Source organism: Heterodontus francisci, chromosome 36 (genome assembly GCF_036365525.1).
Source record: "Heterodontus francisci isolate sHetFra1 chromosome 36, sHetFra1.hap1, whole genome shotgun sequence".
Classification (NCBI taxonomy): Eukaryota; Metazoa; Chordata; class Chondrichthyes; order Heterodontiformes; family Heterodontidae; genus Heterodontus; species Heterodontus francisci.
In genome coordinates this window covers 40,844,340-40,872,091 of record NC_090406.1, presented here as the reverse complement: position 1 = coordinate 40,872,091, position 27,752 = coordinate 40,844,340, and the positions used below count along the sequence as shown (strand labels likewise).

At 40.4% G+C, this 27,752-nt stretch overlaps 1 protein-coding gene across 1 annotated transcript in view; it reads left to right on the top strand.

The window, feature by feature from the left end:
• The window catches only part of LOC137351457 (lysine-specific demethylase 4B-like), a 393,540-nt gene that overhangs the window by 93,550 nt on the left and 272,238 nt on the right, over positions 1-27,752 (top strand). Inside the window, exon 4 of the mRNA XM_068015905.1 lies at positions 84-221. Coding sequence (XP_067872006.1) covers positions 84-221 — 138 coding nt within the window. The remainder of the gene's footprint in view (positions 1-83; positions 222-27,752) is intronic.

The window sequence follows — 27,752 nt, the reverse complement described above, 5'->3', positions numbered from 1 at the left end:
ATGTTGTAAATTGCTGGTTGTTGATCAGCACTTCGTTTAAGTACTGGCAGTAAAGTTATTAGCTTCTACTTTTTTCATTGCAGATTACACAGGAAGCTGGAGAGTTCATGATCACCTTTCCCTATGGCTATCATGCTGGTTTCAACCATGGATTCAACTGTGCAGAATCAACTAACTTTGCTACACTTCGCTGGATTGATTATGGGAAAATGGCTACCCAGGTAAGGAGCCTGCAAACTCTGATCTGATAATTTAAAATTGGGTTAGTTGTCTTGATGTAAAAATTCATTTTGTGGCATGCAGTTATTAAAACATATCCCATGGCGACAGAATGCAAAGTTTGATGCCCAAATCAATTTGCAGTCTTTTCCCCAATTGTCCTCATTGTTTATCCCTGATTTTCCACTCCACAAATCTACCTTTTTAGAGAAGCAAAAGTCCCACAACTATCCCTTAAGATCAGCAAGAGATTAATGTGAGCAGTGTTCACAATGCTTTGCTTTCACTTTAGGATCCCTCAGCAGCCTACTGATTAGTTTTGGGGAAGAGGAACACCCACCAGTCATGCTGGTGGTGGATACAAATAATAGACATTCCTGGGGTTTGAACTGCTGACCATTTACCGTGGTTTCAAAGCAAATCATCAACCCACTTAGTGTGTTGAAACGTTCTCCAGAAAAATTCTCTTAATTTCCAGGAGATTAACACTGAAAGTGATGCCAATTCCAACTCCAACTGTTCAGATTAATCTGCTTTGCTGTGCAATAAAGGGGACCAGCTGCAATAACATGAGTAGGTAATGGATAAGTCTGCTCCCTGGCAGCTTACTGGCAGAAATCATCTGGTGTGATTAGCATGCAAATGTATGAGTAGAGGTAGAGGGTAAGGGAGTTGCCGCATACCTGATGATAAAACCGAAGGATTATTTATGCTTTGTATCACAAGAATATTTGATGTGTTCCTGTGACTTGGTAGGCCAGGCCACTTAATACTGAAGTGAAAAATTGGTGAAACAATTATGATTTTAAATCCTGGAAATTAATAGGCATATAATCTTATTTCAAGATTAATCACGGAACCTTTCGGTATATAATGCAGTACGTCTCACAGCACGATATTAATCTTGTAAATTTATCCAAACTTTAGGATTTAACTTGCCACATTAAAGTGCGAGCGCGTCTTTAAAAAAAAAAATAAGAAGCTAACTGCAAACAACTCATTAGTGTGATAAAATGCAAGACAGACCCAAATGAGTCAGTTCACCAAACCTTGGCTGATAGTGTATGAAAGGCAGGGAATGGGAATTTACCAATTCAGAGCTGGGTTCCATTAAGTTTGGAAAGCATGACTTAAAGGATGTCATGAAAATTCAATTTATTAGTACTGAAAACTGAATCGAGAGATCCAGCATTGTAGCTACACAGCTCCTTAAAAGCAAGATTGCGGGTGAAAAAAACATGAAAAGGAAGAATGGGATTTATATACATAGGACATTGAATGCAGGATAATGACAAATCTTCAGGAAATGCTGATTAAACACAGTTGGAAAACTGCGATCAGTTCTGGATACCCCATTATAAAGTGTATGTTTGTAATGGCTGAATCACTTGTGGCATTTAAGAAGAAAGATAAACATTTGAAGAAGAAAAATATTAATGAATGTGAAAGAAGAGCAGCAAATTGCAATTGGAGTAAGTAGTTCTGATAAGGAGTTAGCACAGCCATGATGTGTAAAATGGCCTATTTCCACGGTGAAATTTTGGTGATTCTATGAAGCAGAGCAACTGGTTACTTTCCTAATGCCCAATAGCAATATCATGATCTATTCTGATGGGGAGAAGAGAGAGTGACAAATAAGTAAGTTACAAATAAAAACAGAAAATTTGAGAAATACTCAGCAAATCAGGCAGCATCTGTAGAGAAAGAAAGAGAGTTAATGGTTTCAGGTCAATGATCTTCCATCAGAACTGAGACATGTTAGAACAGGTTTTAAACAAGTACAGGGCAGGGAAAAGGATGGGGGCTGGGAGGAAAGAACAGAAAGAAAGGTCTGTGATAGGGTGGAAGGCAGAAGTGATTAAGTGACAAAAGGGGTGATGGTGCATGGCAAAAGGGGCTTTAAAACCTATTGCATTGCTAACTTTTCCATTTCTGATGAAAGGTCATCAACCTGAAATGCTAACTCTGCTTCTCTCTCCAGAGATGTAGACTGACCGAATAAGTGTTTCCCGCATTTTCTGTTTTTATTTTAGATTTCAGCATCTGTAGTATTTTGCTTTTGTGTAAATAAAATACAAGCTTTGTGATCTGATCTGGAATTTGTTGCTAAATCATTTAAAATCTTTAATGTTAAAGTACACAATTTAAATCTTAAAACTGTCATCAAAGTATACATACTTGGGTAAGACCTTATAGAATCATAGAAAAATATGGCACAGAAGGAGGCCATTGGGCCTGTGCCTGCTCTCCAAAAGAGCCACCATTTAGTCACACTCCTCTGCTTTTTCCCCATGGCCCTGCAAATACTTTCCTTTTTAAGTATCTAGCCAATTCCCTTTGAAAGTTACTATTAAATCTGCTACCACCACCCTTTCAGGCAGTGCATTGCAAGTTGTATCAACTCACTGAGTAAAAGCATTTCTACTCATTCTTTGCCTCTGCTTCTGGTTTTCTTGCCAATTATCTTATATCTGTGTTCTCTGCTTACTGACTTTCCTGCCGATGTAAACAGTTTCTCTCTACCTACTCTATCAACACCCTTCATAATTTGAGCACCTCTTTTAAATCTCCCTTAACCTTCTTTGCTCTAAGACAAACAATCACAGCTTCTCTAGTGTCGCCACATAACTGAATGTTCTCATCCCTGGTACAATGCTGGTAAATCTCTTCTGCACCCTCTCCAAGGCCTTGACATCCTTCCAAAGCATCTCTGTTACCTTGTGGCAGCACCATATTTGGAACTTTCCTTCAGAAGAGCTGATCATATTAATTAGATCAGGCAATATCTCTATACAATTACAATGTGCATATGGCTTATGTCATAAGGTTCATATCTGTCCCAAGCCTTTAGTTCATGTTTGGGAAATGCAACACTGAATATTCAAGTTGGAACTCAAGATGGAGTTACACAGGTGAAAGAAATAACTCTTATCTTTTATTGGCTCCAAAAGGAGCTCTAGCCCAGCAGCAGAAGGCTGATCCAAGACTATCCATGTTTTGAAGAAAGCCTTTATGGCGTTAAGAAAAATTGGCCATAGGCCAGACTCAAATTTAGAAATAAGATACTCAAATGAGCAAAACCATTCTCCTTCATAAAGACTGAAGAGTAAATTATTTGATTCTTCCATTCTGCCCAGTTTTAGTGTTGTCTTGTCACAGTATTGAATGTAGGGAATCAAAGAGCTGATTAACTTATGGAGTCTAAATAGTCAGAATATAAATGGAATTTATTCCAATATCTAAAGATTCTAACATGCATGCTTGAAACTCTGTTTCATGGTTTAACCAATTCAGACTGGAGCATCAAGCAGTTTAAGAATTGTTTGTTATAAACTTTGAGGGTGTAAAGGAAGTATCAATCTGGATGCCCCATTCTGTTTTCTAGTAGAAACATAGAAAATAGGAGCAGGAGTAGGCCATTTGGCCCTTCGAGACTGCTCCGCCATTCATTATGATCGTGGCTGATCATCCAACTCAGTAACCTGTTCCCTCATCTTAGTCCTGAAAGGTTTACCCCGTATCCTTAGACTATGACCCCTGGTTCTGGACGCCCCCACCGTCGGGAACATCCTTCCTGCATCTACCCTGTCAAGTCCTGTTAGAATTTTATAGGTTTCTATGAGATCCCCCCTCACTCTTCTGAACTCCAGCGAATATAATTCAAACCGACTCAATCTCTCCTCATACGTCAGTCCCGCCACCCCAGGAATCAGTCTGGTAAACCTTCGCTGCACTCCCTCTATAGCAAGAACATCCTTCCTCAGATAAGGAGACCAAAACTGCACACAATATTCCAGGTGTGGCCTCACCAAGGCCCTGCATAATTGTAGCAAGACATCCCTGCTCCTGTACTCGAATCCTCTCGCTATGAAGGTCAACGTACCATTTGCCATTTTTACCGCCTGTTTCACCTGCATGCTTACCTTCAGCGACTGGTGTACGAGAACACCCAGGTCTCGTTACATATTCCCCTCTCTCAGTTTATCGCCGTTCAGATAATAATCTGCCTTCCTGTTTTTGCTACCGAAGTGGGTAACCTCACATTTATCCACATTATACTGAGTCTACCATGCAATTGCCCACTCACTTAACTTGTCCAAATCACCCTGAAGCGCCTCTGCAACCTCCTCACAACTCACCCTCCCGTCCAGTTTTGTGCCATCTGCAAATTTGGAGATATTACATTTAGTTCCCTCATCTAAATCATTAATATATATTATGAATAGCTGGTGTCCTAGCACCAATCCCTGTGGTACCCCACTAGTCACTGCCTATCATTCTGAAAAAGACCTGTTTATTCCTACTCTTTGTTTCCTGTCCGCCAACCAATTTTCTATCTATCGCAATACACTACCCCCAATCCCATGGGCTTTAATTTTACACGCTAATCTGTTATGTGGGACTTTGTCGAAAGCCTTCTGAAAGTCCAAATAAACCACATCCACTGGCTCCCCCTCATCACCTCTACTAGTTACATCCTCAAAGAATTCTAGTAGATTTGTCAAGCATTATTTCCCTTTTGTAAATCCATGCTGACTGTCCGGTTCTACCACTGTTCTCCAAGTGCTCGTCTATAAAATCTTTTATAATGGACTCTAGAATTTTCCCCACTAGCGACGTCAGGATGACTGATCTATAATTCCTTGCTTTCTCTCTACCTCCCTTTTTGAATAGTGGGGTTACATTAGCTACCCTCCAATCTGTAGGAACTGTTCCAGAGTCTATAGAATCTTGGAGGATGACCACTATTGCTAGGGCCTCTTAAGTACTCTGGGATGTAGATTTTCAAGCCCTGGGGATTTATTGGCCTTCAATCCCATCAATTTCCCCAGCACCATTTTCTGTACTATTAATACTAATTTCCTTCAGTTCCTCCCTCTCACTAAACTCTGTGTTCCCCAACATTTCTGGTATCATATTTGTGTCCTCCTTTGTGAAGACAGAACCAAAGTATGCATTCAGTTGGTCAGCCATTTCTTTGTTCCCCATAATAAATTCCCCTGTTTCTGACTGTAAGGGACCTACGTTTGTCTTCACCAATCTTTTTTTCTTCACATACCTATAGAAACTTTTACAGTCAGTTTTAGTTCCCCGCAAGCTTACTCTCGTACTCTATTTTCCCCTTCTTAATCAATCCCTTGGTCCTCCTTTGCTGAATTGTAAACTGCTCCCAATCCTCAGGTCTGTTGTTTTTTCTGGTGAATTTGTATGCCTCTTCCTTGGATCTAATGCTATCTCTAATTTCCCTTGTAAGCCATGGTTTGGCTACCTTTCCCGTTTTACTTTTGCGCCAGACAGGAATAAACAATTGTTGCAGTTCATCCATGCGCTCTTTGAATGTTTGCCATTGCCACTGTCATCCCTTTAAGTAACGTTTCCCAATCCATCATAGCCAACCCGCACCTCATACCTTCGTAGTTTCCTTTATTAAGATTCAGGACCGAGTCTAAAAATCACTACGTCACTCTCCATCGTGAAGAATTCTATAATATTATGGTCACTCATCCCCAAGGGGTCTCGCACAACTAGATTGTCAATTATTCCTCTCTCATTACACAATACCCAGTCTAGGATGGCCTGTTCTCTAGTTGGTTCCTCAACATATTGGTCCAGAAAACCATCCAGTATACACTCCATGAATTCCTCCTGTACGGTATTGTGACTAATTTGATTTGCCCAATCTATATGCAGATTATTTCATCCATAATTACAGATGTTCCTTTATCGCATGCATCTCTAATTTCCTGTTTAATGCCATTCCCAACATCACCACTACAGTTTGGGGGTCTATATACAACCCCCACTAATCTTTTTTGCCCCTTAGTGTTTCTCAGTATTATAATTGAAACAAACGAAATAGAATTTGATCTTAACTCATTGGAAGATTACAAATTGTTTGATCTCCTGGAAAGTGGAGACTGCAACTGGGAAATACATCATAGGTAATCCATTGTTTAGTTTAGGCTTGAGTTAAGTTTTAATTATATTGGTTCTATCCAGAAGTGAGAAGGGAAAAGTCCTGTATCATTTGGCAACTGTTCCATTTCCTCAAGCAGTGAAAACAGATTTGTATTGTCTCCTATTCTCTTTGAGAATAGTAATATGCAGACAAATTTTTCTCTTGGGGCTATTGGTTGGGTGTGGGAGAGAGCTGTAAAGAAAAGCATTTCCTGAGTAGTATCTGATCCTCTTATTTGCTCCAGTTGTCTGTCTGAGAGTTATAACTATATCCGAATAAATAGTCTTTTGGTAGTGCAGAACTTGAATATTGCTGAAAATAGAGACGTTGTCAAAGCTTTTCATCTTGCACTCATCAGGACAATCTGCAAGAATACCAATGTAAGGGAAAACATCAACTTTATTCTGTATGAGAAGAGAGTGCTGATTGGTAGACGTGTTGCCAGGGAGAATGTACCAGTTTACGGTGACTGACAGTTAAATGCCAAGCTTTGTTTGAAATTTAAACCAGGCAGCTTGACTCTGATTGGTCAAGACATTTCCCTGAGGAATGAACCAGCAAATGGCTGTCACTTATTTTATTTAGCTGAAACAAGCGCATTGTTTGTATATGTTCTTTCTGTCTGCAAAGAACAGGGCCCTGTGTATTAATATATGTAGCTTCCAGTACGCGCAAATGTGCCACAGTGCAATACGGACTGACGATCTTAAATTGGTTGTCAGAATAATTCTTTCAATCTGGTTTAAATTTCAAATCAAGCTTGGTAGTTAACTGTCAGTCGCCGTAAACTGGTGCATTCTCCATGGCAATGCCTCTATCAATGAGAGTTCACTTGCCAACCAATCAGTACTCTCTCATTCAGTTTTAAATTATTTTCCCTTACATTGGTATTTTTGCGGATTGTTCTGATGAGTGCAAGATGAAAAGATTTGACAGCATGTTTCTATTTTCAACTATGTCTGAAAAATTGGTGCAAACTGCTCTAAGTCTCAGATACGCATAAGAATTGCTAGACAAATAAAGATCCAAGTCCATCTAGTTTGCATTCCACCATCCTGGTAGTTGCATGATACAATAATAATGGAGTTATTGACTAATCATAGAAATCAATCTCTATCAGTTAGTGTACAACAGACCCAGTTACCTGTTCCTTCCAAGCATGCTACACTTATGTCTCAAATTACTCATACTGTATTGCAAAATTTTATTTTCTGGAAAAAAAATCTAACAGTATTTCCATTAATCTGAAAGGAACAAGAATTTGTTGTCTACTTTAAAACCAGTCTTGTGCATTTTGCTCCCGGCTTGTCGTCTTCTCAATATTCTGTTTGCGTGTATTCATGTGGCCTAATGGCTGCAGTGCTAATGTCAAGAGTAGTGGGAAATCCTTTGAAGTTTAATCTGACTGATATGGATTCATTTATTCTGTGATTTGGAACACAAGTGTTAATCAGTTGACAAAGTCTAAAACAATTAAGAATACAGTAGCTATGGTTTTCTTTTCCCTTTTGGAGTACTTATCATTGAGAAATAGCAGTCAGTAATGCAGATTCTCGCTCACTTAATTAGATCTCTGGGATAAACCTATGGAATTATCACCAGGTCTGGAAAGCTGTAACCCCCACCTAGTCTGGAATTGTTATTTTCCAACTGTGGTCAGTTGATACAGATCAGCTTCCATCTTCTACTTTTTGCTTCCCTTCTGCGACTTTACTGTCTCCATTTATCAACTAATGTCCAATATAGGCCCACGGACTTCCACAGCTATCTTGACTTAACTTCCTTCCATCCTGCTTCCTGTAAGGACTCTATTCCATTATCCCTGTTTCTGAGCCTGTGTTGCATCAGCTTTGATGATGCAACATTCTATATTCGTGCTTCCGATATGTCTTCCTTTTTCTCAACCAAGGATTCACCTGCACTGTGGTTGACAGGAACCTTGACCATGTCCATTCCATTTCTCTCATTTCCCCTCCCACCCAGAACCATGATAGGGTTCCTCTTGTCCTCACCAGCCTCCATATTCAACGGATCTTCATCTGCCATTTACTTCAGCTCCATCGTGATGCTACCACCAAACACATCGTCCCCTCGCCTTTCAGCATTCCAAAGGGACTGCTTCCTCCACGATACCCTGGTCAACTCCTCAATCACCCCCAATGCTCCATCTCCTTCCTATGGCACCTTCCAATGCAGGAGATGCAACATCTGTCCTTTTACCTTTTCCCTTCCTACAGTCTAAGACCTCAAATGCTCCTTCCAGCGATTTACTTGTACTTCCTTCAATTTAGTATATCGTATTGGCTGCTCACGATGTGTGCTCCTCTATATTGTGGATACCAAATGCAGACTTGGTCACTGCTTTTCAGAACACTCCATTCAGTCTGTAAGCATGACACAAAGATCCTGGTCACCTGTTATTTCAATTCTCCACCCCACTCTGACTGCACTGCCCTTTGCATCCTACGGTGTTACAATGAAGCTCAATGTAAGTTGGAGGAACAGCACCTCACCTTTCACTTTTACAACCTTCCGGACTTGACACTGAGTTCACCAATTTCAGATCGTAACTTCTGCTCCCATTTGTTCGAATGGCATCAGTTGATGATTCTGCTATCCCCACTTATACCTATCTTCTGTTTCTTTCACCATCTCCTTTTCTCTTGCATCATCATCCCTTTTGTCATTTAATCCCACCTGCCTTCCACCCTATCACAGACCTTCCCATTTGATTTTCCCCCTGCCTCTAATTGCTTAAAGAAAGATGACTTGCATTTATACAGCACCTTTCACGACACTGGACGTCTCCAAGCACTTTACAGCCAATGAAGTACTGTTGAAATGTAGTCACTGTTGCAATGTAGGAAAACTTGATACATTTCTAACTTTTTCCAGTTCTGACGAAAGGTCATCAACCTGAAACATTAACCTTATTTCTCTCTTCACAGATGCTGCCTGATCCGCTGAGTATTTCCAATATTTTCTATTTTTATTTCAGCTTCTTAGCTTGCTGCTGCTGCTTCTCCAATTCTTCACTGTTTCTCTCAACTTGTTTTCTTTTCGGTATGTTGAAGCTATTCCCTGCCTCTCCAGCTAAAGTTTCTTGATTTTGGAAAGTGAGAATTTAACTTGTGTGAGTGTAAAAAGAAAAACAGCTTGTTGCACTTTTCTCCTACCTTATTAGAAAGTCTAGGAATTCTGTCCTTATCAGCAGTTAAGTTCCCTTTGTGTTGATGAATTCTTGGTCTTGATTTTTATTGTCACAAAAGTTGATTTGGGGGGGTTTGTAATGCTTATGTTGGTTGAAAAGACTTGCAAATGTCTAATGTTTTGGAGCAGATGTATACATTGTAGAATATTTCAAATATAGCGGAAAATATAATTTTTTGTGTCGACTTTCAATGGAATGCTAATGACCACTGCTGAATCTATACAGAGTGTGATGTTAGTTGTGATTGTAATTTTCACTGTCAATGTTGCAAACAAGTGTATAATCTGGGCTGAGCATTAATTCCTGTTCACTTAAAAGAAACTTCTCATTTTGGGTATTTATTTGTGGAGGCTTTGCTATGCGTACTTTACATTCTGTTCTATGCCAGAAACCCCTGATTTGTATTCTGTTGCTTCTCTGTCCTTTTTCTCACATTACAATCCTTGAGATGAAACTCTTATCTTGAAGAAAAGCATTTACAGGCCTAATAAAGTTTTATTCAAGCAATTTGATGATGGGGTAGAGTACTTCTCTAAATTGCTTGGGGACCTGCAGGAACATATGATTAACTGTGTAGGAGTAGTACTGAACAGGATGAGAACCAGCTGGCATGTCAGTGGTGATAAACTGTGCTGACCACTGCGTGTCAGTTTTGTTCTAGGAAGTATGATACAGTAGTGTAGTGATTTTCAAAATTTTCTCTTACATGGGACCCACTTTAAATATTGACATGCTCGGGGAGGGTGGGGAGAAATCTTGCCCTAACTTCTAAAAGGCAGTTCCAGCCACCCCAAAAGACAACAGTGATGATATTGCAGAAAATAAAAGTATTAGTAAGTCAATGTAGTATAAGGCTATCAAAAGGTTAATCTTGAGAGAATGTAAAGATTACCGCCCACCACAATGATGTAGGAGATCATATGGGAGAGACTTGAGAACAGTTACAGGATGGATTTTGAAGGAGACACACAGGCTAGTTTTCAATAAAGATTAATGTTTAAACATTACAGTCTATGAGTCTCTCTGTCTAGATTATATACGGTGTCAGCATAAAGAACCAAATATATAATATGGTGAACAGCGTTGGGATCAAAGTCCTATACCCAAAAGAGAAAATTTGAAGCAACAATCATCCTTCAGCCAGAAGAGAAGAAACTTGAAAACAAGTAGCTGAAGAGAAAAAAAACAAACTACATACTGTGGAAGGAATGAGAAAGGCTCTATAGAACGGAAGCATGGCTGAAAAGCAAACGATCGGGTGAGTCATTGTACCAACGATCGAGAAATCCCGGTTTTAAAAAAAGCCTTTGAAGAGCTTAAAAAATGAATTTCCTAAAGGCTCCATGGGAGTGAAGGATACAAAAAATGGGGAAAACACAATCCTTTACTCTGGCTGAACACGAGGGTGAAGAGTGGGAAAACCCTGAAAAGCGCGCGAACTGGGAAAAAGTCTGATAGTAAAGAAAAAAGCGCAGGAAACCCCTGAACACAGTAGCGTCTCCATTAACGCAGCTAAGCTGAAGAGAAAAAAACATTAAAGCAGTCAAGCTTGAATAAAATAAATAAACTCCAGGTTTAAAAAAAAAGGCAACTGGAATTGTCTATTGAACTGCTCTGTCAAGTCCAATAGGCAGTTGTGTAAACATTTCAGTGAACTGCTGAAAGAAAGGGGAAGTCCCTACCAGAAGCCTAGTTTAAAAAAAAACAGGGAACACTGTCAAGCACCTGCTACACTCCATCCAAGCAAGCTAGTCTGAAAAAGAGTTTCTTAAAGGGGAACACTCTTTAAAAAAAAAAGTCTATAAAAATTTTAAAAATGGTTCAAAATGTGGGAGTGCCAGAGGGTTTCAAAAGTCATGAGGGATCCAATCAGACTCAAAACTGAGTGCTATGGAGAAAAAGGTTTCCCTGATGCAGAATTGCATCGAAATTGCACAGCAAGTCTGAAACAGAGCAAGTGAATACATTATTATATTTAATTGGTTCTGTAGCTGATAGAAGAGCAACATAATATATTGATGAAACATCAGCCAAATTCAACAAAGTCTTAAATGCTTGTGATTCCTACTTCATTTTGTGCAGCAATAACAGACCAATCCTGTGAGGTGAGAAAAGACTTTGATACAGGAAACCTGCAACAGTTCAGTTTTCTTCACCAGAGGGCTGAACAAGCAGCACCAAGAAAAAAGGTACACTGGAGAAGTGGGGGGGGGGGGGGGGGGTGGGTGGTGGGGGAAGAGAGAGTGAGAGATGCCTTTAAACCCTGCCAGTGTTGTGGTGCAAAAACTTGTGAACAATATCCCGCCAATAGAGCAGAATGTTTTAATTGCAGAATAATAGGGCATTTCAGTAAGATGTGCCGAAATAAAATCTCGACCACCTCACCCTCTAAAGGAAGAGTAGTTAAGATAGAGAGGTAAATGAAGTTACACAACCTTCTGCAGCAGACCAATTGAAATATTTTCTGGGTGAAATCAATGATCCGAAACAAGCATTTTGGTCAGCAGACATGTATGTCCAGGGACATATCAATAATTTCAAACTCAGCACCGGAGCAAGTGTGACGGTCCTGTCAGATAAAGATCTGTGGCTATCCACACACGTTCTTCAACAAATAGAAACTTGGTTACATGACCCAGGTGGTGTTGTACTTGAAGTAAAGGGGAAGCTACAAGTGACCCTTCAATATAAGGGAAAGCAGATATTAGAAACACTATGTCCTAAGCAGTCAGGAGTTCTCACTCTTGAGTAGAAGAGCTTGTATTTGACCTTCATCTAATTAAAAAAAAGCTGAAGAAGATAAACAAGAAGAATCCAAGAGCCAGGACAGAGGGAGAGGCCCCCGACCTGACCTGAGCACTGCAAAGAGTCCAGATTCCACCAGAGAGCCCACACAATGTGGAGAGAACCCACACAACACAACACAGCCCGCCATGCCACTCAAAGACTGCCAGAGCGAGAAAGAGAAATTAAGAAAGTTCCTATAGGAGTGCTACACGGACAGAGAACTTAGGAAGAAGCAAGTCCAACAAAATTCAGGTACACAGACAAGATCAGAAAGAACCTCTACTTTCAACCCAGTTCCCAACTAGACCATGGGAACAGTTGGCGATGGATCTATTCCTCTTTGAGGGAAGATCCTATCTAATTATAGTTGACTACTTCTCAAGATGAATTGAAGTTAAGCCGATGTTCACGACAACACCTGAAGCAGTCATCAGAGTTTTACAAGAAGTTTTTCGCAACACAATTTGCAAGTGATTATTTCAAGCACTTTGCAGAAGAATGTGGATTTGTTCACCTTACAAGCTCCTGCGTATCCACAATCAAATGGAGAAGCTGAGTGAGCAGTCAGAACCATTAAAATTATGTTGCGGAAAAATCAAGATTTCAAATTAGCGCTACTGACATACAGAGCTACTCCATTATTATGCAGAATAACACCATTAGAACTCTTAATGAGGAGAAAACTTCAAACACAACTTCCAATTCTACCCAAGACATTGCTTCCAGGATTGCAAAGCAAGGATTATCAGAAAGCACAAGACAAAGAAAAGTTATATTGAAACAAACAGACCCATAATTATACCAGAAGATAGCATACAAGAAACCTACCAAAGTTGTCAGAAGGGCAAAAGGTATGGGTATGAGACCAAAATAGAGAAAGGGTAGTTCTCCAGAAAGACGAGAATCAACAGCGATCTTATCTAGTACGATCTCAGGAAGGTTCTACACTGAGAAATAAAAGGAACCTTATTCCTTTACATCAAGGACATCAATTGATCATACATTTAGACGACTCAGATGATAAACCGAAAATTGAAAAAGCACTGAATGCTACAAACCACAACGAAGGCTGTCCAGGTCAAGAAACAAGGGATCACAGAAAGAGTACCAACCTTCCACATCTGATGACAACTAGATCAGGGAGAGCTGTGAAGCCTCCTGATAGGTTAAATCTATGAAGTCATGTAAATAAAAGAGTGAATGTATGTAAATATATATTGGGATAAAGACATTGGGAGATGTAGTATAAGGGCATCAAAGGGTTAATCTTGAGAGAATGTAAAGATTACGCCCACCATGATGATGTAAGCTCACGTGGGAGAGACTCTAGAACAGTTACAGCGTGGATTTTGAAGGAGACACATCGGCTAGTGTGGAGTTTATATAGTTACTATGCAATAAAGATTAATGTTTAAACAATACAGTTGAACCTCTCTGGCTAGACTGGCTCTGGCAGCATAAAGAACCAAATATATAGCAGCCAACAGATACAGAAAAGTACAAAAATTTGGCTTGATGATCTTAGTCTGAAAACAGCAGTAAATTGGTTTGAGGAAATTTGATGTGATATGTATTATTTCATTTTGAATGGTGTGTATACTGCCCTACCCAACAGTGTCGTGAATCTTGAGGCACTGTAATCTTTTCCAACTTATAATTGAAAATGTACTGGATAACCACTTCAGAAGTTGAACAAGTAAAATATTCCCAGTGACTTTAGGCAACTTAGGCTTTGAGAGGTGCTTGCACTTTCAGCTTCTCGTGTGGTTTCATGCACATGGCTGCAACCCCTATATAAACTTGCCAGATTTGGTAAAATGGCCACCGGGGAAACCTGATTTTAAACTATCAAGTTGAAGTTGGATTGTCAGTTGGTGCACATGACCACTTTGTTGTGTATTGATGATGCAAGTTTCCCCCTCAAGCCAATGATGTAACAGCTGTCGTTCTTGGAGCTGCCATAGCCATTTTAAGTTACTACTGTGATGCTGTTGGTTTCCCTTTATTTAATAAGGCAAATGAGAGATGACTTCCATCCTAGTCTAGTGTTTATGCTATATGTATGCAGCCTATATAGACTTTAAATCTTGAGCATTATATTAAGACTTTATTTTTGCTAAAATGCTTCCCAGAAATTGGCTTGGGTTTCAGCCATTTTGTGTAGCTGAGTTTTCAACCTGAACAGTACTACCCAATGCAGAAAGAATGATCACCTTTTTAACCTTACCCTGGTTTAAAATTGTGGGTTATTTGCTTTTTAAGACTTGGTTTCAATCATGGACCGAGAATAGGTTTTTAGAGCTTTGCAACAGGTGTTTACAATCTTAAACCTCATTAACCACTTGATTGCAGAGTTTGTAGGGATTTAATTTTGGCAAAACAAATCTTGTTTTGAATTTCTTTTTAATGCATAAAGATTTAATACATGGTGCTTGCAATAGGTCTTTCTTATTTTGTAATCATTTTACCATGTTAAACATCAAGAAAGATGGCATTCAAAGCTCTGACTTTTTGCTTGATATTCTGAACTTTCATATTTGAAAAATCTACTCGAGGAATTATTGAGACTTCCTGCTGCTTCACTGTTCATGCCAGGAAATTTTCTCTCAGATCCACGTTGTTTTCTTGTGGCTGGACTAATTTGTAGATTGATTCAAAATAAGGAAGTGTATTGTTCTAAGCTGTCTTTGAAAATTTTCCTTATGTTGCCTGGTATTTTCGGAGTCCACAAAACAATTTTTAAAGTTGTTGGTCCCTCATCTGTCTGATTTTGAAAATTTTCCAAAATTTGTCCTGTTGTTCATAGATTTTTGTTGTATGATCCAGTGGGATTTTCTCTAGTCTGTGCATACTTTTCAATTAGTTGGAAAAAAGTATGGCCATAGTAAGGTCTTACTTGAGTATCCCCTAATGTAGTTTATTTGCCCTTTAGCCTTTAACAAAACCCATGTCCCTGTTTGGTTTAAATCATTTTGCTTCAAAAAGTGTAAAGTTCACTGCTTGTGCTGTAAAGGCTTAGCATTAATTCCAACATGATTTGAAACATCATTCAATAGGATGACATTTAAATGAATAATTACTTAATGACTACTGATTTAATTGAACAGGCACACAGTTTATTATTTTATATATCACTATTCCGAAGTACAGATTCATAAAATTACAAGAAATAATGAATGTGTTGGGTGTTTGGGTAGCATGCATTAATTGTAGTCACTACAATTGGTGAGTCATCTTTCTCCTTCCTCCCCCACTGGGAGGAGTTTGATATAGTGTTTTGATGTATTACATATAAAATATTTAAAAGTTGTCTTATCTGTATTATCAAAACATGAATAGGTAACCATTGTGCACAAGCTTGGTTATCTCTGATAATTCAGCCTAAAGAGTTTGACCTATTTAAATTTTAAGGCAAGAAAAGAATCATGGGCTGTTAATGTTTACTAGTTATTAGCTTTCTGCTTTTGACAGACATTTGTATGCTTTAGGACCATTAGTAGCCAATATGGCAGCTAAATTGAGATTTTCGTTAGAAAGTAATGAGGCATTTTTGGCAATGTTGACACATTGTCTTGAGATTGGAAAGAGATTTATTTGGTCTTCCTATGGCTGATTACTTAAATGCAGTGTGATTCTCAGTTGTACAGGGCAGGAAGGCCCCACCAGACTGCAGCCCTTGTTTGTGGTGATTTAGATGATCTCAGCTAGGGTAGTAGTAGGACATTAGTTGCCTGAGGAAAGGGAAAGGAAAACCATCTCCTGTCAAGTCTCTTGATCACTATGAAGCTACTCCGACTAAAACACACAGGATATGGGCTTCAGGTGAGAACAGAACTGTGTCTGATGGACTTTTCAACAGTGGAAGTGCATCATAGCCAACTGTTTTTAAAAAAAAAGCAAAATACTGTGGATGTTGGAAATCTGAAATAGCCAACTGTTGGCTGCCTATATTCACGCTTGAGACATAGCCAGTCTTGAGGTACGTCTGGTTGCAGCTACCATGGAAACATATCTCACCATGAATCAGGGCTTTCAGAAGAGGGGAGAAACTGATATTTATTGAGAATAATGAATGCTTAGGACTATTTAAAAGGCAGAAATCTAATTAATGTGATCAAAGCATAATGCTTGAACAGAATCAGTCGAACATTAGCATTGCTTGAAAAGCAAATAATAAAATTACATTCCAGTAGAGCAGTTATGAAAGATAGCTCTATTGGTGACTACTTAATTAAAATATACTGGGGGAAGAGTTTCCCCTTTGGGTGCAATTGGCGACCCAGGTAAAATTTTCTTTAGTTTATGAAGTGGATTTTCTCCTCCAGTTTCCATTCAGTCGTTTGCATCTCACCAAACGTGTAAAATCTACCATGAACCAGTACAATTGAGCAGCCCTGTTAGGAGATTGTCTTTAAAATAAAAATGTTGCTTTCATAAGTAGTCTTCGATATAGCAAGAGTGCTAACTTGGTGCAGTTTGATTAATACAGCTGAAAATGGGTTCATCACAAAAAAAACATTTTTAATCAGTGTCTAGTCCACCACCTGTTTGTAACCCGATTTTAAATGATTTTCAAAAAAATCTATACATAACCAGTCACTAGTCATATTGGTATAGAGTAGTCAGTTTCTTAGTAAATTGAAAAGCTTTTAAAAAGTGTCCATGTCTCCATGCACGCAAAAGAACCACCTTAATTTTAAGAGCTTCCTCGAAGGCCTCCAAGCAGGTGCAATTAGCGAAAACTTGCAATGATGATATAATTCACTCTGAGAGCGTAGCCAGTTTTGTAGGCATGGCCTGCTTCTGGCACGATACTTTTTAAAGTGGCGCAAAAGATTGCATCAACTCAGTTTGCACTGGAAATTCAGCAATCTTTTTGGCTGATTTCACATGAATTGTGCTGAAAAAAACAGCGCAACCTAGTGGAAACTTCATGCCTTTATTTTTAAATGGCAGAGCTCTTTTGAGGAGAAATTGGTGTTGTCTGAGTATATATTGAATAAATAGTCTCGTACAAACACAGCTATAAGTTTTATATCTATTCACATCATTCTTTTTTGGACATTTCTATATATGAAGTCTATCCACAGCAGGTGGGTTTATCTGGTTGCCATTGCGACACATGTAAATTTGCTGAACTATCTCCAGTCTCTCTGTTGATATAATTCTGTAGAAGACTGAGTTCAAGGTATAACCAATCCTGTGTTCAGTGATTTATTTTGGCATATATGTGCGTGTTTAGGTTCCATAAGTCCTTGATAACACTTTGGTGTGAGTACGGGAAATGAATTATCTTTTAAATGAAGCAGAGGAATGCCCTGTTCCTTGTTTGGCTAGGTCCCATTACCTAGAATGTAACGATATCTGAAGGTACCTCTTGAAAGGGAAGAAGAGTGAGGAAAATCCACATGCTTCAAATCCATAGCTTCACTTAATATTTAATATTGTAGTGGTACAAGGAACCTGATGCATGTACGCAGGAGAGATCAACAAGGCTGTCAGCTGGAAAAGCATATTGATCAACAGTATGGCTTGACATATTTTAAGTTAGGTGTATAATGGAGACTGCAACTCAGCTGTTTTTTTAAATAATATATCTGATTGAGGTTTCATTTGCATCCCTTTGTGCATCATACCTGCAATAGGTTCTGTATTTTCCATGGAGTTGCCTGACTCAAACGTTCAGAGCTATGTAATATTGGTGAGCATATAAATGTTTAGAGTAAGTTTGAGTCAAATTCTAAGTTCTTGTGAAGTATTTCTTCACTTTAATTGCTCAGAGTTCAGTATGAGTGTTTTCCTATGTTGAAAATAATAGACTAGAAATTAGAGATTGGTCTGACTTCTGCACGTGATGATTTGTGGCCTTTTGCAGTTGCTTCCTATTCCACTTAAGAGGATCTTGTCTGCAGTAAGGTGTATTGCTCTGTCCCTTCCTTGACTTCATCCTGCTCACATGCTTCTTCTCACAGTGCACAGAAGTATGATGCACAGATGAACAAGTGGAGGACTGAATGCTTGTTACAAGAAATTCGAGTTACATTTCCTTGGTCAGAGATTAAGTCTAGGCTGATTTGGGTTCTCTCTTGGGAGTTGCTCCTAGTGATGTTTAATACTCAGGATTCTGGTGCTTCCCAGACCATCTGGGTTTGAGCATGCTAATGTACAAGGGCAAAGATGTCTATGCAGATAAGGTATGTAAGCTTTCTTGTCCTTTCTTCACCCTTTGTTCTGGTCTCTCCAAGTGATAATGCCAGGTGGTAACTTGCTCAGAGGGTGCACCCATGGTTCTCTTAACATGCTGCAAAAATGTATGATGGTTCTCCCAATGGTATGAAAGGCCCTGCAATTTATTAACTGTGCAGGTGTGAGAGAGTTTTGACTATCTTTCAACAGAGTGCAAGAATGCTTAAAACTTATTCTCTCATATGCAATATTACATTTGAGATTTGCAGCCATAGACTAATTTAAAATCTGAAGTGTGCATCATTTGACCATTGAAGTAATAATTCACACGCGTGAATTGCCCATGCCGTGAGCAGTGAAATTGCAGCTACATAAAATAAATAAATCCTTCCTTTTCAGCAGTTTGCATATGTTTCACTCTGTACTTGACCTTCAAGATCCACTGCGATTATCTTGTGAACGTTTCTTTTTTGCATGTATGGTATTCTTAAAAAAAAACCAGGTCGTGACTTCGGCCTTGGGTTTTTATATTTGTCCCTTCCCTGTACAAAGCTAGCCATATGCCACTAAAAAGCAATGAATGTATAATTTCCCGACTGATTATTTTTTACTATCTTTAACCAGTGCTGTTCGATCAGAGCTGTCTCTAATTATGATAAAGACAAATGACTTCTTATTGCTCATGACCCCTAAGAATTTTTTTTCCACTACCTCTAGGACTTTTTATACAAAATTACATTACTTGGCTTGAAATTGCATTATATATAGTAAGTATAGAACATTATCCTTCAACCAACATCACTAAGAAAAGCAGTTTAATTGGCCATTTATCTCATCACCTGTTTGTGGGACTTCACTGTGTGCAAATTGGCTGCTGAGTTTCCCTAGATGACAACAGTGAACACACTTTAAAAGTACTTTATTGGCTGTGAAATGCTTTGGGACATCCTGCGAACGTGAAAGGCACTGTATAAATGTAAATTACATTCGAGCATACGAATGCTTGTCTGATCTCCAGTACTCTGAGCAGAAATTTCTTCCAACTAAATATTGGAAACACGGAAACTTTTGTCTTCGGTCCATGCCATAAACTCCATTCCTTTGCCACCGATTCCATCCCTCTCCCTGACGCCTGTCTGAGGCTGAACCAGACTGTTCGCAGCCTTGATGTCATATTTGACCCTGAAATGAGCTTCCAATCACATATCCACCCCATCGCTAAGACCACCCATTTCCACCTTTGTAATGTCCCCTGACTTGGTCATTACTTCAGTTCATCTATTGAAACCCTCATCCATGCTTTTGTTACATCCAGTCTAGACTATTCCAATGCTCTCCTGGCCGATCTCTCTCATTCTTTCCTCTGTAAACTTGATGTCATCCAAAACTTTGTTGTCTGTCTCCGAACAGACACCAAGCCTTGTTCACCCATCACCCCTGTGATCACTGACCTACATTGGTTCCTGGTTAAGCATCTCCTCGATTTTAAACTTCTCAAATATTTTCAGATCCCTCTATGGCCTTGCCTCGCCTCCTCCCTATCTCTGTAATCTCCTCCAGCCTCACAACCCTCTGAGATATCTGCATTCCTCTAATTCTGGCCTCCTGAGCATCCCAATTGTAATTACTCCACCAGGGGTTGCTGTGCCTTCAGCTGCCTAGGCCCCAAGCTCCAGAATTCCCGCCTTAAATTGCTCCACCTCTCTAATCCACTCTCATCCTTTAAGACACTCCTTTTTAAAAAAAAAACTTCTTTGACCAAACTCTTGGTCATCTGACCTAATATCTCTCTATGTTGCTCGGTGTCCTATTTTGTTTTGTAATGCTCCAGTGAAATGCCTTGGTTCATTTTATTATGTCAAAGGCACTATACAAATACAAGTTGTGGCTGCTGTTGAAAAAGATAGACAGAAAAATATCATCTTATCTGTTAAAAGCAAAATACTACAGATGCTGGAAATCGGAAATAAAAACAAGAAATGCTGGAAATACTCAGCAGGTCTGGCAGCATCTGTGGAGAGTGAAGCAGAATTAACATTTCAGGTCAGTGACCCTTCATCAGAACTGGCAAAGGTTCGAAATGTAATAGGTTTTAAGCAAGGGGCGGCACAGTGGCGCAGTGGTTAGCACCGCAGCCTCACAGCTCCAGCGACCCAGGTTTAATTCTGGGTACTGCCTGTGTGGAGTTTGCAAGTTCTCCCTGTGTCTGCGTGGGTTTCCTCCGGGTACTCCGGTTTCCTCCCACATGCCAAACACTTGCAGGTTGATAGGTAAATTGGCCATTAGCAATTGCCCCTAGCGTAGGTAGGTGGTAGGGAAATATAGGGACAGGTGGGGATGTGGTAGGAATATGGAATTAGTGTAGGATTAGTATAAATGGGTGGTTGATGGTCAGCACAGACTCGGTGGGCCGAAGGGCCTGTTTCAGTGCTGTATCTCTAAAACTAAAACTAAAAACTAAAAAACAAATAAAGTGGGGTTGGGGCAACAGATAACAAAAGTAAAGGTGTTGATAGGACAAGGTCACAGAGAGAATAACTGACCACAAGGTCATGGAGCAAAGACAAAGCATTAGTGCAGAGAGGGTGTTAATTAATAGAAAAATGAATTGTCCTGGCTCAAAGCACAAACATGAAGAAAACAATGGTCAGGCACATGGTAAGAAAAATGAATGATGAAACAAACTGAAAGAAAAAATAACTGAAAATAAAAAGGGGGCCCGTCTTGCTGTGAAATTATTGAACTCTATGTTCAGTCTGGCAGGCTGTTGCGTGCCTCATCGGTAAATGAGATGCTGTTCATCGTGCTTGCGTTGATGTTCACTGGAACACTGCAGAAAACCCAGGACAGGTATGTTGGCATGAGAGCTACAATATAGCTGAACCTCAACTTCAGAAGAATATCCCTGATGCTTCAGTGTGACATTGTCATCGACCTCAGCAAACCTTGTGCCTTTCCTTTTTTTTAATTCATTCCTGGGATGTGGGCATTGCTGGCTAGGCCAGCATTTATTGCCCATCCCTAATTGCCCTTGAGAAGGTGGTGGTGAGCTGCCTTCTTGAACCGCTGCAGTCATGTGGGATAGGTACACCGACCATGCTGTTAGGAAGGGAATTCCAGGATTTTGACCCAGGGACAGTGAAGGAACAGCGATAATAGTTCCAAGTCAGGATGGTGTGTGGCTTGGAGGGGAACTTGCAGGAAGTGGTGTTCCCATGCATCTGCTGCCCTTGTCCTTCCAGTTGGTAGAGGTCACGGGTTTGGAAGGTGCTGTCTAAGGAGCCTTGGTGCGTTGCTGCAGTGCATCTTGTAGATGGTACACAGTGCTGCCACTATGCGTCGGTGGTGGAAGGAGTGAATGTTTGTGGATGGGGTGCCAATCAAGCGGGTTGCTTTTTCCTGGATGGTGTTGAGCTTCTTGAGGGTTTTTGGAGCTGCACCCATCCAAGCAAGTGGAGAGTATTCCATCACACTCCTGACTTGTGCCTTGTAGATGGTGGACAAGCTTTGGAGAGTCAAGAGATAAGTTACTGGCCACAGGATTCTTAGCCTCTGAACTGCTCTTGTAACCATGGTATTTATATGGCTACTCTAGTTCAGTTTCTGGTCAATGGTAGCCCCCAGGATGTTGATAGGGGATTTAGCAATCGTTATGCCATTGAATGTCAAGGGGAGATGGTTAGATTCTCTCTTGTTGGAGATGGTCATTGCTTGGCACTCGTGGTGCGAATGTTACTTGCCATTTATCAGCCCAAGCCTGGATATTGTACAGGTTTTGCTGCATTTCTACACAGACTACGTCAGTATCTGAAGAGGCACGAATGGTGCTGAACATTGTGCAATCATGAGACAACATCCCCATTTCTGACCTTATGATTGAAGGAGGGTCATTGATGAAGCAGAAGAAGATGGTTGGGCCTAGGACACTACCCTGAGGAACTCCTGCAGTGATGTCTTGGAGCTGAGATGACATAGTGACAGCGTAATAAAGTGGGTGCAATTGCATCTGTAATTTACTGCAAAAGATGGGTTAGACTATCCAAATTCATTTCACATGAGATGCTTACACGTGGGAGAGAGGAGATCCTATCATCCTGTAAGTTTGGGTTACTTTTGGTCACCTGTCATAATATCTCCTTCGTTATCTTCTGAGGTATCAGATTTCCCAGATCTGGACTTCCCAGCTTGAGCACGGGCCTTACTTGAAACAGAAACACTCCTCGTTCCAGATGACCTCTTTGCTCCCGAGTCCAATTGACTTCCAAAAGCCAAATGCTTGCCTGAAGTCAGCAGCTTTCAAAAACCAACTGCTTGTCCAAAAGCCAACCGACTGACTTTTTTCAGCAAGCACACAGATCAAAAACTCAATGGACGCCCCCTGCATCATATATCGCCATAGCAATGTAGTACACGTGGAATGTCCATATAGCAATTTAAGCTAATTATTTCTAACTTTCTCTTTGATTTCTGATATCCACATGGATAATTGAAGACAGAGCAATTTCTTCTAAACTTTCCGGTTCCAACTGCCCAACAAAACGAGTCCGCCTGTGGTTTTATAGCTCTTGCTTCCCTAATTCTATCTCTGAAAGCACTCATGGAGAGATTTTTGAACTTTAAATCTTCTCTTTGTTCTGGGAAATCATATGAATGATTTAAACACCTGATTGCAGCTGCTACATACGCACCATCTCCATCAAGAAGTTCCGAAAGGCTCCCATTGTGTAGGGTCTCCACACTTCCCATATGACCGTACTAAATAAACATGGGCCACCATTTGATTTGTAACCAGCTTCTCAAACCAGGTGTTTTCATTTCTCCTACGTTTAAAATAACTTCAATCCCCAAATTAAAAGTTACCTCTAGAAAATTAATGCAAACTATGAACCAGGTGATGGTAACAGTTTTATTTCAGTCTCTGACCATACATGGCTAAGGACAAGATTTCTCAATAAATTGATTGTTTGAGAAAACCTATCCCAATGAATCCATTCAGTAGTAGAAAATGTAATTAAGTTTTTTTTCAAGAAATCTTCTGTTCTGCTTCAAATTTGTTTGCTAAACAAAAGTTTGATCTGTTATAATCATGATAAATGTGGTTTATATCTATTATACTTTGGGAGTCGTGACAACAAAGGCAATGTTGTAATTATCTTGTGACCAATGTGAGGATTTGGTACATTGAGAAGTAGCATTGTGCATGCTCAATGGTTGGCAGGGAGCATCATGATGCCTATTACATTTGCCTTGTGAAATAGCTGCTAGAAAGTGCCCAATGGCATTGGATGTATGTGTGGATGCTGACCTATGTTTTTCTGGAGAAGGTATACTAGGTACAGAATTGCAGTGGGTTATGCATAAAAATGATTGTTACTTTGGAGCACTGGTTGATGGAAGCAGCTTGTGAATGGCTCTACATGAGCATTTCTTACCAATACAGTCTGTTTGTGAAGTTTGGCTGGGACAGATGGGAATTCTGAGCTGTACATGAGCAGTAATCACTTTGTGTGGAGTGCTGCTCTGAGGACTAGTTCACTCGAGGCACTGCGTTATTGGTCTCTGCCCAGCATAATGAGACTTTTGTTGACAGTGGCATCGGATTTGATGCCATCTCTTTTTTTGTTTTTTCCCCTTTAGTTTTATTGATCAACCAAGTTTGTTTTATAATTTCTCTGGATGTGGGCAATGCAGGAAAGGGTGCATTAATTGTCCATCCCTAGTTCCCTTGCAAAGGTAATGGTGGACCATGGCCTTGAACCACTGAAGTCCTTATGCTTGCACTGCTCCTACACTGGTGAAATGGAATTCCAGGATTTGCACCCTGAATCTGTGAAAGAAAGGTGATCTATGTCTGCATCAGGGTGTTGTGCAACTTAAGAGGTGATGCTGTTCCCATGAGGTTACCACTCTTGTCATCCACGGTGATAGGAGTTCACAGGGCTGTCGAGGTAAACTAGTGACTGCTGCAGTTGATCTCATGGCAGTACTACCAGTAGTGTTGCAGTACTACCAGTTCAGGTGAGTAGTGAATATTAGGGGGAGGGGAGGCATCAGTTTGGGCTATATTAAACCTTCTGAACTTCTACCCAGGTGATCTAGTAGTTAGAATGTTTTATTAGTGAAGATTGCAGTGTGGGTGATGGCTCCATGTTCTATTATTGCCTGATGCACCAGTCAATACAGCAGTTATGTTTACTGTGTACATTCAAGCTACCCATACTTGACAGATGGGCTTTGGCAGGGCAGCAAGGGGATAGAAAGAGAGAAGAGATAGTAAAAGGGTGGTAAAAGGAGGAGTTGGGCCGATTAGGACCAGAAAGGGATTTACACATGGAGGCATAGGGCATAACTGAGGTATTAAATGAATACTTTGCATCTGCCTTTACCAAGGAAGAAGATGCAACCCAGGCAATGTTGAAAGAGGAGGTAAGTCGGACACTAGAGGGGTTTTAAATTGATAGAGTAAGTATTAGATAGGCTGTCTGTACTTAAAGTGGATAAGGCACCAGCACCAGATGAGATGCATCCAAGGATACTGAGGGAAGTGAAGGTGGAAATCGCAGAGGCACTGGCCATAATTTTTCAGTCTTAGACTCTGGTGTGGTGCCAGAGGACTGGAGAATTGCAAACATTACACCCTTGTTCAAAAAAGGGTGTAAAGATAAGCCCAGCAACTACAGGCCAGTCAGTTTAACTTAGGTGGTGGGGAAACTTCTAGAAAAAATAATTCAGGACAAAATCAATCATCACATGGACTAATGCGAGTTAATTAAGGAAAGCCAGCATGGATTTCTTAAGGGAAAATCATGTTTAACTAACTTGCTGGAGTTTTTGAGGAGATAACAGAGAGAGTTGATGAGCGCAATGCTGTTGATGTGGTGTACGTGGACTTTCAAAAATTTGATACAGTGCCACACAACAGACTTGTGAGCAAACTTGTAGCTCATAGAATAAAAGGGACGGTGGCAACATGGATAAGAAATTGTCTGAGTGACAGGAAACAAAGAGTAGTGGTTAATGGATTTTTTTGGGGCTGGAGGAAGGTTTATAGTGGAGTTCCTCAGGGATCAGTGTTGGGACCCTTGCTTTTCCTGATATATATTAATGACCTAGACCTTGGTGGCACAATCTCAAAGTTTGCAGATGATACAAAACTTGGAAACATTGTGAACTGTGAGAATAGTGTAAAACTTCAAAAAGACATAGACAAGTTGGTGGAATGGGCAGACAGGTGGCAGATAAAGTTCAATGTATAGAAATGTAAAGTGATTCATTTTGGTAGGAAGAACATGGAGAGACAATGTAGAATAAAGGGTACAATTCTAACGTGGGTGCAGGATCAGAGGGACCGGGGTGTGTAAGTGCAGAAGTATATATGTGCATAAGTCATTGAAGGTGGCAGGACAGGTTGAGAGAGCAGTTAATAAAGCATACAGTATCCTGGGCTTTATTAATAGGGGCTAAAGTGTGGCGATTCGAAGAGACTTAGCAGTTGGCAGGAAAAAAGACAGAAGCGCAAGGGGAGAACCAACTGTGCAACAGCCCCGACAACCGCTTTTTTCTGCAGCACCTGTGGAAGAGTCTGTCACTCTAGTATTGGCCTTTATAGCCGCTCCATGCGCTGCTCCACAAACCACTGACCACCTCCAGGCGCTTACCCATTGTCTCCCGAGACAAGGAGGTCAAAGAAGAAGAATTAATAGGGGCATAGAGTACAAGAGCAAGGCAGTTCTGTTGAACTTGTATAAGACACTAGTTCAGCCTCATCTGGAGTATTGCGTCCAGTTTTGGGCACCGCACGTTAAGAAAGACGTGAGGGCATTGGAGAGAGTACAGAAAAGATTCACGAGAATGGTTCCAGGGATGAGGAATTTCACTTATGAAGGTAGCTTGGAGAAGACAAGACTGAGAGGTGATTTGACAGAGATATTCAAAATCATGGGTCTGGACAGAGTGGATAGGGAGAAACTGTTCCCACTCGTGAAAGGATTGAGAATGAGAGGGCACAGATTTAAAGTATTTGGTAAGGGAAGCAAAAGTGACATGAGGAAGAACTTTTTTACGCAGCGAGTGGTTAAGGTCTGGAATGCGCTTCCTGCGAACGTGGTGGAGGCAGGTTCAATCGAAGTATTCAAAAGGAAATTAGAAATATATGAAAAGGAAGAATGTTCAGGGATATGGGGAGAAGGCAGGGGAATGGAACTGAGGGAATTGCTCTTTCGGAGAGCCAGTGCAGACACGATGGGCCGAATGACCACCTTCTGCACTATAACAATTTTGTGATTCTGTGAAGACATATGAGTCTTAGACCACAAATGAACTTCTAAATTTCAAGGATCCTCAATGATTGATATTACAGTCAAATGCTGGGCTATAATCTAATGATAATGGAGCATTCTGACCTTGATCTAGCATTGCATGTGCTCTCTTTCGTTTCTCATGAGCATAATGGCCTTAATTTTCAGTTAGCAGCAAAGTAAAGGCACTTACTGCTGACCCTGAAGAATGCTGCCCACAAAGATCTAGCGATCTCTGTGGCGTAGATTTCCCCTTTCCTGACGCAATTTTGAATGTGGTGCAAGACGAGGGGATCTCCAGGTGCCCAGCAACAGTGATGTCTTCAAGCAGCATAAATGGTCAGTTACATTGAAGTGTTCTCACAGGCAGAAAATCAAAAAAGTGCATTGAATGTTTCACTTTTAATTAAAAATTTTACAGAGAGTGAAATAAATAATTGGGACATACGTATGATAGAACAAAGAACAGTAAAGCACAGGAACAGGACATACGTATGAAAGAACTAAGAACAGTACAGCACAGGAACAGGCCTGTGCCGATCTTGATGCCTGCCTAAACTAAAACCTTCTGCACTTCCGGGGACCGTATCCCTCTATTCCCATCCTATTTATGTATTTGTCAAGATGCCTCTTAAATGTCGCTATCCTACTTGCTTCCACCACCTCCCCCGGCAGCAAGTTCCAGGCACTCACCACCCTCTCTGTAAAGAACTTGCCTCGCACATCCCCTCTAAACTTTGCCCCTCTCACCTTAAACCTATGTCCCCTAGTAACTGACTCTTCCACCCTGGGATAAAGCTTCTGACTATCCACTCTGTCCATGCCGCTTATAACTTTGTAAACCTCTATCATGTCGCCCCTCCACCTCCGTCGTTCCAGTGAAAACAATCCGAGTTTATCCAACCTCTCCTCATAGCTAATGCCCTCCAGACCAGGCAACGTCCTGGTAAACCTCTTCTGTACCCTCTCCAAAGCCTCCATGTCCTTCTGGTAGTGTGGCGACCAGAATTGCACGCAATATTCTAAGTGTGGCCTAACTGAGGTTCTGTACAGCTACAGCATGACTTGCCAATTTTTATACTCTATGCCCCGA